General features: G+C 52.8%; 4 protein-coding genes across 4 annotated transcripts; 2 read left to right on the plus strand and 2 right to left on the minus strand.

The window, feature by feature from the left end:
- Positions 1 to 2,392: 2,392 nt before the first annotated feature.
- J4E93_010580 (uncharacterized protein) lies at positions 2,393 to 3,455 on the plus strand (the record flags this gene model as incomplete). The annotated part of the gene is made up of 2 exons (XM_049348458.1): positions 2,393 to 2,578; positions 2,643 to 3,455. The coding sequence occupies 2 exons, from the start codon at positions 2,393 to 2,395 to the stop codon at positions 3,453 to 3,455; spliced, it is 999 nt and encodes a 332-aa protein (XP_049194410.1).
- Positions 3,456 to 5,761: 2,306 nt separating this feature from the next.
- On the minus strand, positions 5,762 to 6,610 carry J4E93_010581 (uncharacterized protein; the record flags this gene model as incomplete). Its single annotated transcript, XM_049348459.1, has 2 exons — positions 5,762 to 6,528; positions 6,598 to 6,610. 2 exons carry the CDS (start codon positions 6,608 to 6,610, stop codon positions 5,762 to 5,764), a joined length of 780 nt encoding a protein of 259 aa, XP_049194411.1.
- A 1,279-nt stretch (positions 6,611 to 7,889) lies between these two features.
- Positions 7,890 to 8,486, plus strand: J4E93_010582 (uncharacterized protein; the record flags this gene model as incomplete). The annotated part of the gene is made up of 1 exon (XM_049348460.1): positions 7,890 to 8,486. One exon carries the CDS (start codon positions 7,890 to 7,892, stop codon positions 8,484 to 8,486), a length of 597 nt encoding a protein of 198 aa, XP_049194412.1.
- Positions 8,487 to 10,925: 2,439 nt separating this feature from the next.
- J4E93_010583 (uncharacterized protein) lies at positions 10,926 to 11,576 on the minus strand (the record flags this gene model as incomplete). The annotated part of the gene is made up of 3 exons (XM_049348461.1): positions 10,926 to 11,188; positions 11,240 to 11,371; positions 11,426 to 11,576. 3 exons carry the CDS (start codon positions 11,574 to 11,576, stop codon positions 10,926 to 10,928), a joined length of 546 nt encoding a protein of 181 aa, XP_049194413.1.
- Positions 11,577 to 12,369: the final 793 nt, after the last annotated feature.

Consider the following 12,369-nt stretch of genomic DNA (forward strand, 5'->3'; position numbering starts at 1 on the left):
GGCAAGGCAGCCGGGGGTTGATGTTGTTATTGAATGCTATTCCAGGACTTAGGTATGGGAGACCTTCTCGGTTGGGTGAGCTCGTACCCTGCGGAATGTTCTGCTCCTTGGTGTCGTTGATGAGCTCTTGTTTGGCGCGCTGCATAGCAGGTAGGTGAGCGAACGACTTTGCGAGGCCATCCCGGCGTTCTTTCAACAATGCTTGTTGGCCTTCATGATTCCACTTCATGAACGTGGAGCGGACGGTGACCCAATGCAGTCCTCGCTTAGGCTGGGCGGTCTTGGATGGAAAGATCACATAAGAACATAAGGGAAGGACTCTCTTTGCCAGGCCAAGGTCTTGCACAGTCTTCTTCAACGACCGAACTAGGTTCATTGTTAGCCAGTGTTCTTCGAGTGGTGCTATGGTGAACTCACGAAATACCTTGAATGCTTCCGGTGTCTCTGGATAGATATCGTTTTCGGTATGTACGGTTTCGGTATGTACAGTTTCGGCACGTACGGCTTCGGCATGTACAATTTGAGCAATCAGTTCGAGGGCAATCTCCGGAGGCAATGCTCGCACCTCATGCCAATGAGCCACACCTTGAAGGCGGATCTCTCTTGGTAACAGCTTTCGCAGCGAATTGATTACCCCCCGTAGCGCTTGCATCGTCGCATTCATCTTCGGCACATCTTTCCTGAATATGACATTGGACCTGAGACTGACAAACCTCGGACGGAGGAGTCCATACGTTTGCCATCGAAGCGCTCTAGATACGTCGTCAATGTATGGGTACCACTGTCTTCCAACGCTGGAATTCGGGTCGCTTTTGGCCCATTCGGCGTTGAGATGAGTGGTAGATGGCGATAGATCTAGATAGCCCTTCTCTTTTACGAGCGTCTGGATGGCCCTCCCAACTGAAAGAAGCGTATGTGCGTCTCGCGCGAAGCTTCCGGCACTATCTTTCGGATCGTGTGGAATTGAACCGAGGTTGACACTCGCCGTCCATGATGGCAGATCCCGCACAGCATCAATACCAAGACTTGCTCTGCACTTGCATGGTATGCGGCCATTTGTAGTATTATTGCCCGGAAAAACTTGATCCAAATGTACTGAGGCGATACGTTCACAAACTGGACATACTGCTCTGCCAGTAGGGTGTATGAAAGGTACAATAGGTCTAGGATGCAGCGAGGACAAAGGGCAATCAGGAGATAGAGCAACGATTGGGGGCGTTGGAAGTGTAGATTTGGATCTGATAGTAGGCAAGGAGCGAGATGGTCGATAGGGTAGCAGAATTGATGGGCAGTATCTTCGATGGAGTGATACAGAATTCAATCTTTGTATGAGCGCCATTGGTAATAAAGTTATCGTGAATCGCTCCAGATGCGTATACAACCCAACTCTCTGCTACAGGAACTTTGTTGTGACCCAAATACCTGATACCGCTTGCTACACCTGCCACTGGCTCTTTGATGAGCTCTGGCGAGAAGCAACTTGCGCTGTCGTTTGCGACGTTGGAACTGGGTCGAATCGACATGCTTGCTACGCGTCTTGCTTGGAAGCATTCCTTGTGCCGGTGCTAAACCCGCTGGCGCTCAGCATGATTGCCCTCGTCAGATCTGAAAGCATTCTTTGGGCGTCGATTGACTTTGCTTGAGTTTGACACGTTGGCAAACTCCCGCCGTTGAAAGGTATCTTTGTTCGTGGTCCGTTTGGCAACGCTTCATTGAGCATGTTTATGAGGCTACTACTGCGAGATCATATTTGCATCGGCGTTTCATTTGCCTGGCCTCTAGACATGTTTGGTATTCATTCGAAGACATATGCGGACCGGTGTCGACATTGCTCATGTGTGGTGGAGAAACCTGCAGGTTGTCGCGGCGTTTGTCACCATCTTGCCACCACGAGAGAGTGCGCAATTACCTAAATTGAGCATTGTAGACTCCACAGTTTGGTTAATGTGCTTCCACAATCGTTCGCCGCTTTGACGAAGTTGCACCGAAACCATGTTTGGTGTTGCAACCGCTGTGCATAGCACAATGAATTCCTCCGCTCCGAAGCCTAGGCAGATCAGTTTGTCCAAAATAGTATTCTAATTGATCAACATCCGTGCGGAATGACTTCACTACCGAGACCTGAACAATAATATCGCGATGTTGACGATTCGGGCGTGACTTTTACTATCACAGTCAACGCGCTAGATCCTTCGCTAGTCTCACCCCTAGCCTATCAAAACCCCTCTTACCCTGCGCACCTGCCTGTCTCCACTAGTGCCCACGTACCTCACCTCCCTAGGTATTAAACCTCAACTCACCCCGAACAATCTTCGCGCTCATGGCATCCTCCCGTCTCCTTCGACGTGCAGCACCTTTCTCACTCCCCGCCCGCCTTCTTAACCATCATCGAATGTCGACAAACAAGAACGCACGTTCATACCTACCGACGCTAGGTTTTGGCAGGATGGCTGACATGAACGAGAAAGCACGTCACGTTGGGGCCCAACAGTATGCAGATTTCTCGAGGTGGCGAGCTAGCAACGACAAGCAGGCGCTGCCCTTCAAGCAACAGATTTGCGAGTTCTTCAAGGTCGATGTAAGAACTACGGTGTACCCGCTGCTTTGAAGAAACTTACTGACATCATGTGCCCTTGCCTCAGATCGAGGATCAACAGAAGTTTGGCGACATCTTGGATGAATACGTGAAGAGACAGGATGAATACGCGTCACGACGGGTGCCTCAGTTGGGCGAAGGGACCGATCTGGACAAAGTGCTTCGTATGAACTTCAACCGAGAGTCGACAGTCACTTTTATGCGGGATGTTGAAATGCAGCTGTCCAGCCGACATACCTACGGCATGGGCCATCACAAGAACGTTGATCTTTATCTAGAGATCCTTCCAGCCGAGCTCACCGCTCATTACGCTCCTTCAGCTATCAGCGAGATTAATCATTACTCCAACGCGGTCTCCACCCCGTTCATATACGCCAAACATCATCTGGGAAAGCCACACGGCAGTGACGATATCGCCCGACCAACACAGTCTGGAGGATCGTCCGGATCCTTAAATCAGACGCGTCCGTTGTGGTTCGAAGCTAACCCGAATGCAACCGGGAACGCGGAATCCCCAAACCTGTACAAATCGAAGTTGGTACACATCGGGATCATAAACGCCGAGGAGCACACCAAGGACCGCGGCATCAACACGCAACAAACACCATACGCCGCCGTAGGACAAGTTGAAGACGACGGTCATATCAGTGGCATCTACGCCATTCCTCTGGATCTGAAGGACGACGAAGAAGAGCACGACATGTCGCCGTCGAGGTGGTACGATCTAAATGACCTTTGGAAGCCAGACAGGGTTGGTGTCTACTATCTCGGCAAGACGCTCGAAGAGTGCAGGAATAACGACTGGAAGTTGGTGTCCGACGGCCCGGTCGAGGTCATCCACATACCGGAGGACGAGTAGTAAGTGGACTATCCGGCATTTGTTGCATGAAGCGCGAAGGAGACATACTAACCCTTATCAGAAGTGTGGCTATGGTGTCAAGGACGTAGTCTTATGGGTCTGGTGTTGCGTGGCCTTAAGTTCTGTCGTGAGGTGATGTCGGAGTCTAGCGAGGTCAAAAGGCTTGATGTTTTTTTGTTCTTCTCGCACGACCCATCACTACTAGACACCACTCCCAGCTGGCTATGTCTGCTGCGATCAGCGTTTTCGAGTTGGCGATCGCGGTTTTAAGCGGTAGCGAGAAGGTGATCACTTTGATGCGCGCGATGGTTTAAGGGATACAAGGATACACTCCAGTAATGAACAGCTCATCCAGTCTTGTCAGTCGTGCCTTGGTCCTGAGTAGGTGTAGCGAGAAGTTCCAGTGCTGCATGCCTTGTCAGCGCCAGTCAAGCTTTGGGTGTTACCTCGGTCCATGAGAAAAGTAGGCGTAGCTTCCAGCCAATTGTGATCTCGCTAGCTTGGTCGCTTGAGCTGGTGATGTATCTCCCTGGAAGATATATTGCCTGGTGTGAGACGCATGGCTTTTGAAGGCGTGGGTTGCACATTGTTCTTGTGACGTTGTCGGCGCTGGTCCAAAAGATAGTCATATCCAGCAGGGTACACGAACGAATCGAAGTCCAACGTCCACATGCTCCATTTTGCTGACGATACACGCATTGTACGAGTGAGCTCCACGTATTGCGATACTCAGCTGCTGAAGCGCGCGCGCGTTGAGCGGGTTTGACGCGCAGTCGCCTCCTGCCCTCACCGAGAGCCGGATGTTGGGGCTTGAAGAAGCGGTGGTGATGATCAGTTCGTCCATGGTTGTGTGTGAGTTGTGCAAGCAACGAAGACGCCACGGCGGCCATCTTATATTCCCCTTCTGACTCACATCTGAGTGCGATGCGATACTTTGGTTCTTCATCTTCGTCCCATGGTACTGCGGTGGCGACGCGAACGAGCGACTCACAACTTCCGAAATCCATATGCACCCATCCAATCAGGTCCTCTCGAAAAGAGAAGTATCGTCAACACAAGAGCTTGCCCTCACCGAGCGACGCGCACCTTCATGCCCAGGTCATCTCTCCTAGACGAGGAGGCGGGGCCCAACTAGATCTGTGAATGTTGTCATCGCGTCGCGCCTATACTGATGAGCTGTCTTTGAGTTGAAAGATCTTGCGTAAGGGAAGAAGATGCGCGTGTTGTTGAATGTTACGAGTTTTGACGCGGCTGGCGATCCCAAAACGGAGCTATCGCGACATCACCACTCCCGCGGCGCTCTCTTGAGCGCTATTGGCGGAGCGCGAGTCAGCCCGGGGACTTCACAACCCATTACCCACGGGGTCTGACGTTTCCCACAGCCGCCATGCCTTCTCAACCAACGATCTCGGACCAGAAGGAGCTTTTTTGTGGAAACGATGTTCCACCCCCTACATCTCTTATTATATTTGAGCTCCTGGCATGAATTTTGCCCACCGTCTGGCGATAGGAGAAGCAACACGTCGCACGCCTGAGTCCTTGCACTTGCACCGGCGATGCATGGAGGACAGCGCATCGCGATGGTATAAAGGCTGTGTTCACAAGGCTTGTATACGCTCGCGTCAAGACGGAATCAGCCTGATGGGCAGTAGCAAATTGCAACACATGTGGCGTGCTGCGGGGTTCCTTCCCTCCAACCTTCAATACATCAGACGGACAACGAACCTTTGAGGGCTACCACTCGGTCTACCCGGGCAGAACGCCATCCCAAGCTTTTTAAAGATCCTCTTCGTTGGGCTCCTAGACGGGAGAGCTCTCAAAGCCGATGCATACATCCCGTCCCGGAACCGATAACTCATGTGTGCAGAAAGGCAGGCATGGCACGAAACGACCACGGAGTGTTGGATTGAGAGAATGCTATGATGAGCACTTCTATAGCTATTTATTGCCTATATCTAACTCAGGAAGTTTCAACCTCTTCATCAAGGACAAAAACGGGGTATCACATTTCAGATGCACCACGGCCACGGTGAATGATCGACAGGAGATGTCAAGCAAAGGTTTCATCAACTTATTGAATATACATAGATATGGATGGGTATCATCATGGTCATCGTTATTCGTGTCTGCGTCATCCGTCCCTATTGTGATATGATCCGAACTGCGCACCGGGGCCGACCTCAATGTCGATGCGGCGATGAGCATGCGTCTTAGGCAGTCTGAGGCGGCAAGATCCAAAAACATCAGGGGGCCATGACGATGTCGACGTTGTCCAGCTAGCCGGCGAGTCTGCGCTGCGAAGCGCCCTATTTTTTGGCTCTGCGTCGCTTGACGGAATCGTATAAGGAACTGAATGTAGAACTGGGGACACTATCGTCGGAGTCCTCAGCAGTATCCCCATGTGCGTACAGCCCTCCGCCCACCACCTTGGCTTTACCTTTTCCGCTGTCGTGCTTGTCCTCTATCCGGATCGTGTCGAAGACGCTGTAACGCGGCCCTGCGCTCTTCTGAGCCTTCTTCTTCTTCTTGCCCTTCCCCTTCTTCCATTTGTCTCGACCCTCTCCCAGAACCGACCACATGCCGTCATCGTCTTGCACTGCCATCTTCATTGCTTTCTGCTTCTCTTTGTCCCTTGCATTCTCCTTCTTCTTTGCCTGCACAGCTGGCGTGGCTGGAAGCGCCGGGGCGCGGGCGGTGTTGATGGTAGAGCGACCAGTCTCGGGGGAGGCCTCAGCTGCAGTATCGACGTCCATCTCCTCATGCCCAGGCTGCGCGTGGCTAGCCTCATACTGCCCGATCAAGACATCTCCTATCACGCTCGCAATCTGCCAGGTTGACGGCCACTTGTTGCCGTTCTCGTCCAGCCCGGCCCATCGCACACGATACTCCGGTCCGTCGAAGTTCTCTGAGAATCGTTTGTTGGTAAGGCAGTCGACTTCGTAGGTCTCTTTGGTGTGACCCGCCGGGATTCGAAGCTTCGCGCGAGTGCGATAAGTGCGCGGCTCATAGAAGTTCATGCCACGAGCGGCTGAGTGGTGGGACAAGCGGCGCGTGGGCGCGGTGGAGTTGTCACCTACACGACGTTAGTACGACGATCAGGTACAACGCGGATGGCGTTAGCGGGTCAGAGCAAGGGTCCTACCGTCGCGTGTCATGGTGGCGGGGTAGCGTGGGCGCTACGCTGCTGGTGTGGCCGAGAGAGATCGCGGTTGGGCCGGAGATTTGCCTGTGTGCGCTAGCCGAGCCCACGTCAGATGGTAAGGATGCGCACCTTCTTTCGACGACGCCACCGGAAAACGCGAAAGCAGTATGTATTCTATCGCGGCAGGCAAGAGATTGACGACTTATGAACAGATTTGTACCCTCGTCTAGAACGGAAAGGGCTGACGTCGTTTGGAGTTGAGTCCTTGTCTGTGCAGAGGTTTTGGTGAGCTGCGGTGGTTCTGGCCCAAGGTCTCATGGCTGCGCACACGTCTCTACAGCCGCAAAGCGATCCAATTTTCGTCATAACTTGGATCTTTTGTCGCATTGATCATCTCGAAGTACTTGTTCTCTCGTAATGCCGATATCTAGCTGTCGTGGCTGTGGTGTCCTATGGCACTGTTTTGCCGCTCGCCAGCAAGCCCCACGCGCAACGCACCACGTCTCGCCCGGCGACGCCACCATGTTCAGGTCGATCGAGATGAGATATCGCCCCGCTATGTTTTCGTGATAGAAGCTCGGTATCATGATAAAGACACCATATACTCGTCTGTATGGGTGTTCGTCGATGAAATCTGTCCAACCCATCCGTCATCCACAAGAATGCTCGAGAGGCCGAGAACGTGTGAGGGTCGCATATGCAGAGACATTGGCTCCAGCTTATGTTTCCTTTGGACTTCCCTGAACTCTTATCGTCATTTCGAATTTGTGTCGCTGCGAAGCAAATCTGAAACACACTGATTCGACGCCCTTACTCTCACCACTTCGGTTCAGCGCCAGCGCAGTTGCGAGGTCAAGCAAGTGCTCGTATCGCACCGGATGTATCGCTTCCCCTATTTGCTAATGGTCCGCCAGCATCGAGAGCAGTACCATTATTCTCATTGTCTACTCATGCCGAGGCAAATTATGGCATCCATAGCGCACTGCGAGCGAAGCCAAAGACCACGGTTCATTGCCTCACACCTCATCAAGATTTCAACCGGATTACAGACCCAAGGCTGTTCCAGACGGCATGATAAATATCGTGTGTTTCCTCCCAGATCTCCTCATTGTGACATATTTTGCACGATCCCCAGGACGTTACCACTACCCAGCGGACCAGAACCGTTGCAAGGCTTCCACATCGCTAAATACCAATCGGACCTGCCTTTTAACCCACCAGTAAGTCCATTATACCGAATCAAATACCTTTCTTCCATGTGCTTCTCTGCTGACTCCCAAAGACCAGGCGCAATGGACAACCGTCGTTCGCCTCTACCTATCTGGCTCGATATCCTGTTGTTCATAAACCTCACAACTGTCATTGTCTGTGCTTTCAAGGTCTTCCTTCACAGTTTCGGCTACTTGGATGCCCACTATGTCTCGGGTTCGGACACAAATGCTCGCGTGTTGCTTCTAGGCGGGTTCGTCATGATCCTGATTGCCAACACGATCATAAGGAGGGCACAAGCCGTCATCAGAGACGTGGAAAAGCTCAAGTCAAGAATGTTGCTAGCCAATCGTGAGCTGGCTGTCGCCGAGCGTGATCGTCGAGAGTCGCTAAAGGAGGAAGAGGACGAGGAATTCGACCTCATCTTATCAGACGCTACCACCGATACGATGCAGGCCAATCTGAACGCGCTCCGAGCCTATGCCGACGCCAACAACGACATCATGGCGATCCTGGACAGGATGCATGGTCGCAAGGACCCCGATATGGCTTCCATCAGGAGTGTGTTCGAGGTCAGAACCACCATCGAAGAGCTGAGGAGGAAGAGTGGCGATGAGTTCGAGTTGTACATTGCTCGCTTGGACACTATCCGCTCGGCTTTCAGGCAACGAGACACCTAGAATACGTTCCATGTTCTTCTACCCGGACTTTGTTGGCGATGTTGGCGAGGAGGAGGTTATGTTCCCTCTATACATGTATCACTGTCCAAGATCTTACTAGCCACTGCGAAGGAACTTCGCTAGCACATCAGAGATTCTGCCAGCGTCTTGTCAGTTCTCTCACCGGAGCGAAACAATGTCTTCTGTTTTGCGATTTGTCATGGATGAGATTCATCTATAGCTAGTGTACTGCTTTCTCCATACTGGGCTCGTCTTCACCCGATGTTGCTGCGAAAATAACGGGGGTGTGCCAAGGAGCATGTTTTCATTGCTATACATCGTCTCGTCTGACAAGGGTGATAGGCAAAGCCCTCGCCCCTCGAGGGAGATGGAAAGTCCACTGGTCTTCAAGCTCACCTCCAACCCAGATGTGTAGTCTAGCCTTTCTATCACATAACTCTCTTCTGTCGCCTATCTTCAGCTTCGAGAAAAGGCTCGGGTGAAGAGAATTACACTGAGCCATTCGTCATGCCAATTGGGCTAGCAATGTGAGAAGAAGAAGCCGAGGCTGGTACACCCGGCAGCTCGGATCGCTACGATTTGACAATGAGGCACCACGTCGGCTTCCTACCACTCTATTTGACATTGACATTGTTACCTTCTGAGGTGCGGCACCAGTATTACAATATTGGGACCGGGGCGGGTTACAGGCCACATCTGAGCTCGTCAAGGGGCCGTCGGGCTGTGCGCATTCCTCTCCGCTTCCCCTCGCTACCCGACGCGACCCATGATCTAGCTCACAGGCTTATCACCTCAGCGAGGTCAACACCATGCGACCGAGTGTATGCATGTGCCATCCTCCTCGTGTATCACCAACCCGCCGGCATAGCAAAGGGCGGCTTCGCTTATTCGGACGTCGTCGAGGGGACAAAGTCTGAGGAGGGCCATCGTGGGCGCATTGCGGGCTGGAATAGATGCTGCAGGTAATCGCATGGTTGGCCTAAATCGACTGGGAGGAGGCGCGGATGAAGATTGGAGGCGAGCGATGTGCAGAGGACGGGAGCATGAGTCTCGACCGCCAAAGCGTAGCGCAGTGAAGCCGTCAAGATGTTCGAGCGCGGAGATACATGACGATGCGCTGTGTTCTACATTCCATCTGATGGCATGGTTTTGCCCGGCACTGCTCCGATGTCTTGTCATCTTGTGGTGTCGGATCAAGCCCCTGCAACGATCAATCGAGAAAGACGGGTCAGATGATGCAACGCCAGTAGCCGTATTTTCTCCTTCTCATTCGGTCGGCTTATCTAATCTCGCGCGCATGGAAGGGGTGTTGATGCGTGGTGGGATCGAAGACTCGTGCGTGTGCGTGTGCGTATGTGGTAAAGGGTATGTTGACAGACGATGAAAGGCAGTCGCAGCCTGGTACGCTTCTAAATACCGAGAGTCAGTATGAAGCCAATCTAGATGAATGAAGCCTGGGCAGTCCGTACCCTTGGATGGTGGGAGTTTGGGATCGCAGCACGAGCTCTTCGGATCGCAATGCCCTCCTCGTAGCAGTTGATGTGCCTTCATACGCGCCTCAGCACTTCCAATGTCATCTCTCCTAATTAGGAACACGGCCAGAGGTTATGGCAGCGTTGGCCCTGCTGGGTGTTGTGGTTTGGCGTTGCGATACGCACCGCACTTGGCTAGTGACGTCGCATTACCAATGGCGCATCGCATTGTTACGAGTCGAGAAGAACGCAGTAATGGTAGTGTAGAGCGCGAGGTCAGTCTTGGGATACGGGTACCGGATGCGCATACGGGCGTACTCCGTGTCCGCACTCGAGGGCGCGGTGGCCTGCAATCTTGCCCGGGTGGAAGCTGACTAGCATCACTAGTCGGCACGTGAGGACGACAGCTTGGCAGGGTCCAGGCTCCCCGCAATCGAGGCTCAGCGCATCTGCCAGGTGCTTCCGCATCTCTCCATATGCCGAACTCCGTCAGCACATAGAAGAACACACGATCTGCCAATGGCGGCGCTGTCGCCCATGGACGAGAGGCATCGCATCCGTGTTGGGCGCGGCCCCGGAGGCAAGACAGCTGACTTCCGCGCTTGACAGTCCGCGCTTGACCTCAACGAACGGCGACAACACTGCACCAAGCTCGTCTTTTCGTCTCAGACTTCGAACGGAGATAGAAGTACAGTAGAATTGATGTCTCCTCAACATTCTGCCCGGATAAAATCGACAGATCAGCCCCGGCGATAGAAATGTGAACGTCAAGGGAGACGACGAACTCAACGATATCAGTTCTCATGCGCTGGAACGAAGTCAAAAGAGTCAAACCATATTGCGGCATCAATTGGTTGAGAAAGAGCTAGATGCTAGTTTATGTATCACCCCAAACCGTACGCAGAGAAGAGAAAGATCCGGAGCGCAGCATACCATCATAATTCCAATGCCGACCGTATACCACCACCTACAGGTCTTTGATGATGCTCTTCATGAACCACATCATGACAATGAGCGAGAAGAACATGAGAAGCAGGGCCTGTTCGATCGCCACGGCAGCCATGATCATGGCCACAATCGTAGCGAGCCCTTGGCTGATGACCACGCTGCAGAACATCGTGGTGACGACCTGGGCTTTAGCTTTCGCTAGAGCCACGTCCACCTCTTTGTCAAGACATCCGACCCGCTTAGAGGGGACTGGCGCCTCTGCATGGTCATGCTGACCGGTGGCTGAGAGTTTAGATGTAAGCAAACGTGTGCGAAAGTGGGGCTATATCGTACCGTCCACCGGCGCTGCCTTCCGGGCTTCAACCGCAGAAGGCGCGTTCTCACATTCATTCTCACGCGGGTTCGACGATGGGTGCTTTGCCTTGCCTGCGAGCAGTAGGTCATCGTATGGGTCTCCCTCAGTTTCTAGTTCAACATCAGCTTCGTCATCACGGCTGTCGTACCAAGATCGTCACTTACCATCGCTAGAAGCATGCATGGTGAAGAGGGTGCTGATACGTTCGGCAAGCGGGTTGTCGAACAGCCGGTCAGGATCACCAAGTTTGAAGAGAGGTTGCAACTCATAGACCTCCTCGTGGCGTGAGTTGTCGACGTTGCCGACGCCCGACATGACGGTCAGCTGGTAGAATGTCTTCGATCTGGTATAGTGGGCGCGTGCGATCGGCGAACAGGGTGACTTCTCGATTTTGAGGAGAGAACAGCTGTGAACAGGTTTCTGATGTCGTGCTTGAAGAAAGGGGACAGGAGCTGACTTCTTATCCAGACTGCGCTGCACGTTCGATACTCTTTCAAACCAAACCAGCGATTGTGCTTAGAGACACTCATATGTTGGGTAACGTATGGCCACGCTCAGCACTGCCCGTGTTCTGAAACTTCTTCAATCGACGTTTGTCCCAATCTGCCGGCCAAGACATGGAGGATTCGCTCCCGTCTCGGTCATGAGAAGCACAGCGCACAGGTACAGGACCTTGACACCATCGCTGTTATCGTCGAAGCTGCGCATACTCAGGTCGACTCTCATCGAGGGGGCTGCATTGTTAGTTTACCTTCGCTCATTGTTCGCAAAGACCAGAATGCGATGCCGCGACCATTGGTGCTCGCGCGAGTTGCGGCGTTTGGGGCACATGCGGCACAGACACAACGAAGTTACACAAGACGCCGATTTCATCTCGTACGAAACCGGGTACCAGATCCTTCCCGTGATCGTTGTCCACGTGGGTGCTACCAAGACCAAAACAAGCAACGCACCCACGTGAGCGGGGACAACGCTCTTCGCGATAATACGCATTCGGACTGGTAAAAGCCAGTGGTGGTTAACCCCTGCGTGCTTCCTTCCGCGAGATCTGCTGTTGTCTTCAAAACGTTTTCTATGGTTATAGATCGGATTGAAGCACGAATGTGCT

This window comes from Alternaria ventricosa (assembly GCF_023758065.1).
Source record: "Alternaria ventricosa strain BMP 2768 chromosome Unknown scaffold_32, whole genome shotgun sequence".
In the NCBI taxonomy this organism is placed as follows: domain Eukaryota; kingdom Fungi; phylum Ascomycota; class Dothideomycetes; order Pleosporales; family Pleosporaceae; genus Alternaria; species Alternaria ventricosa.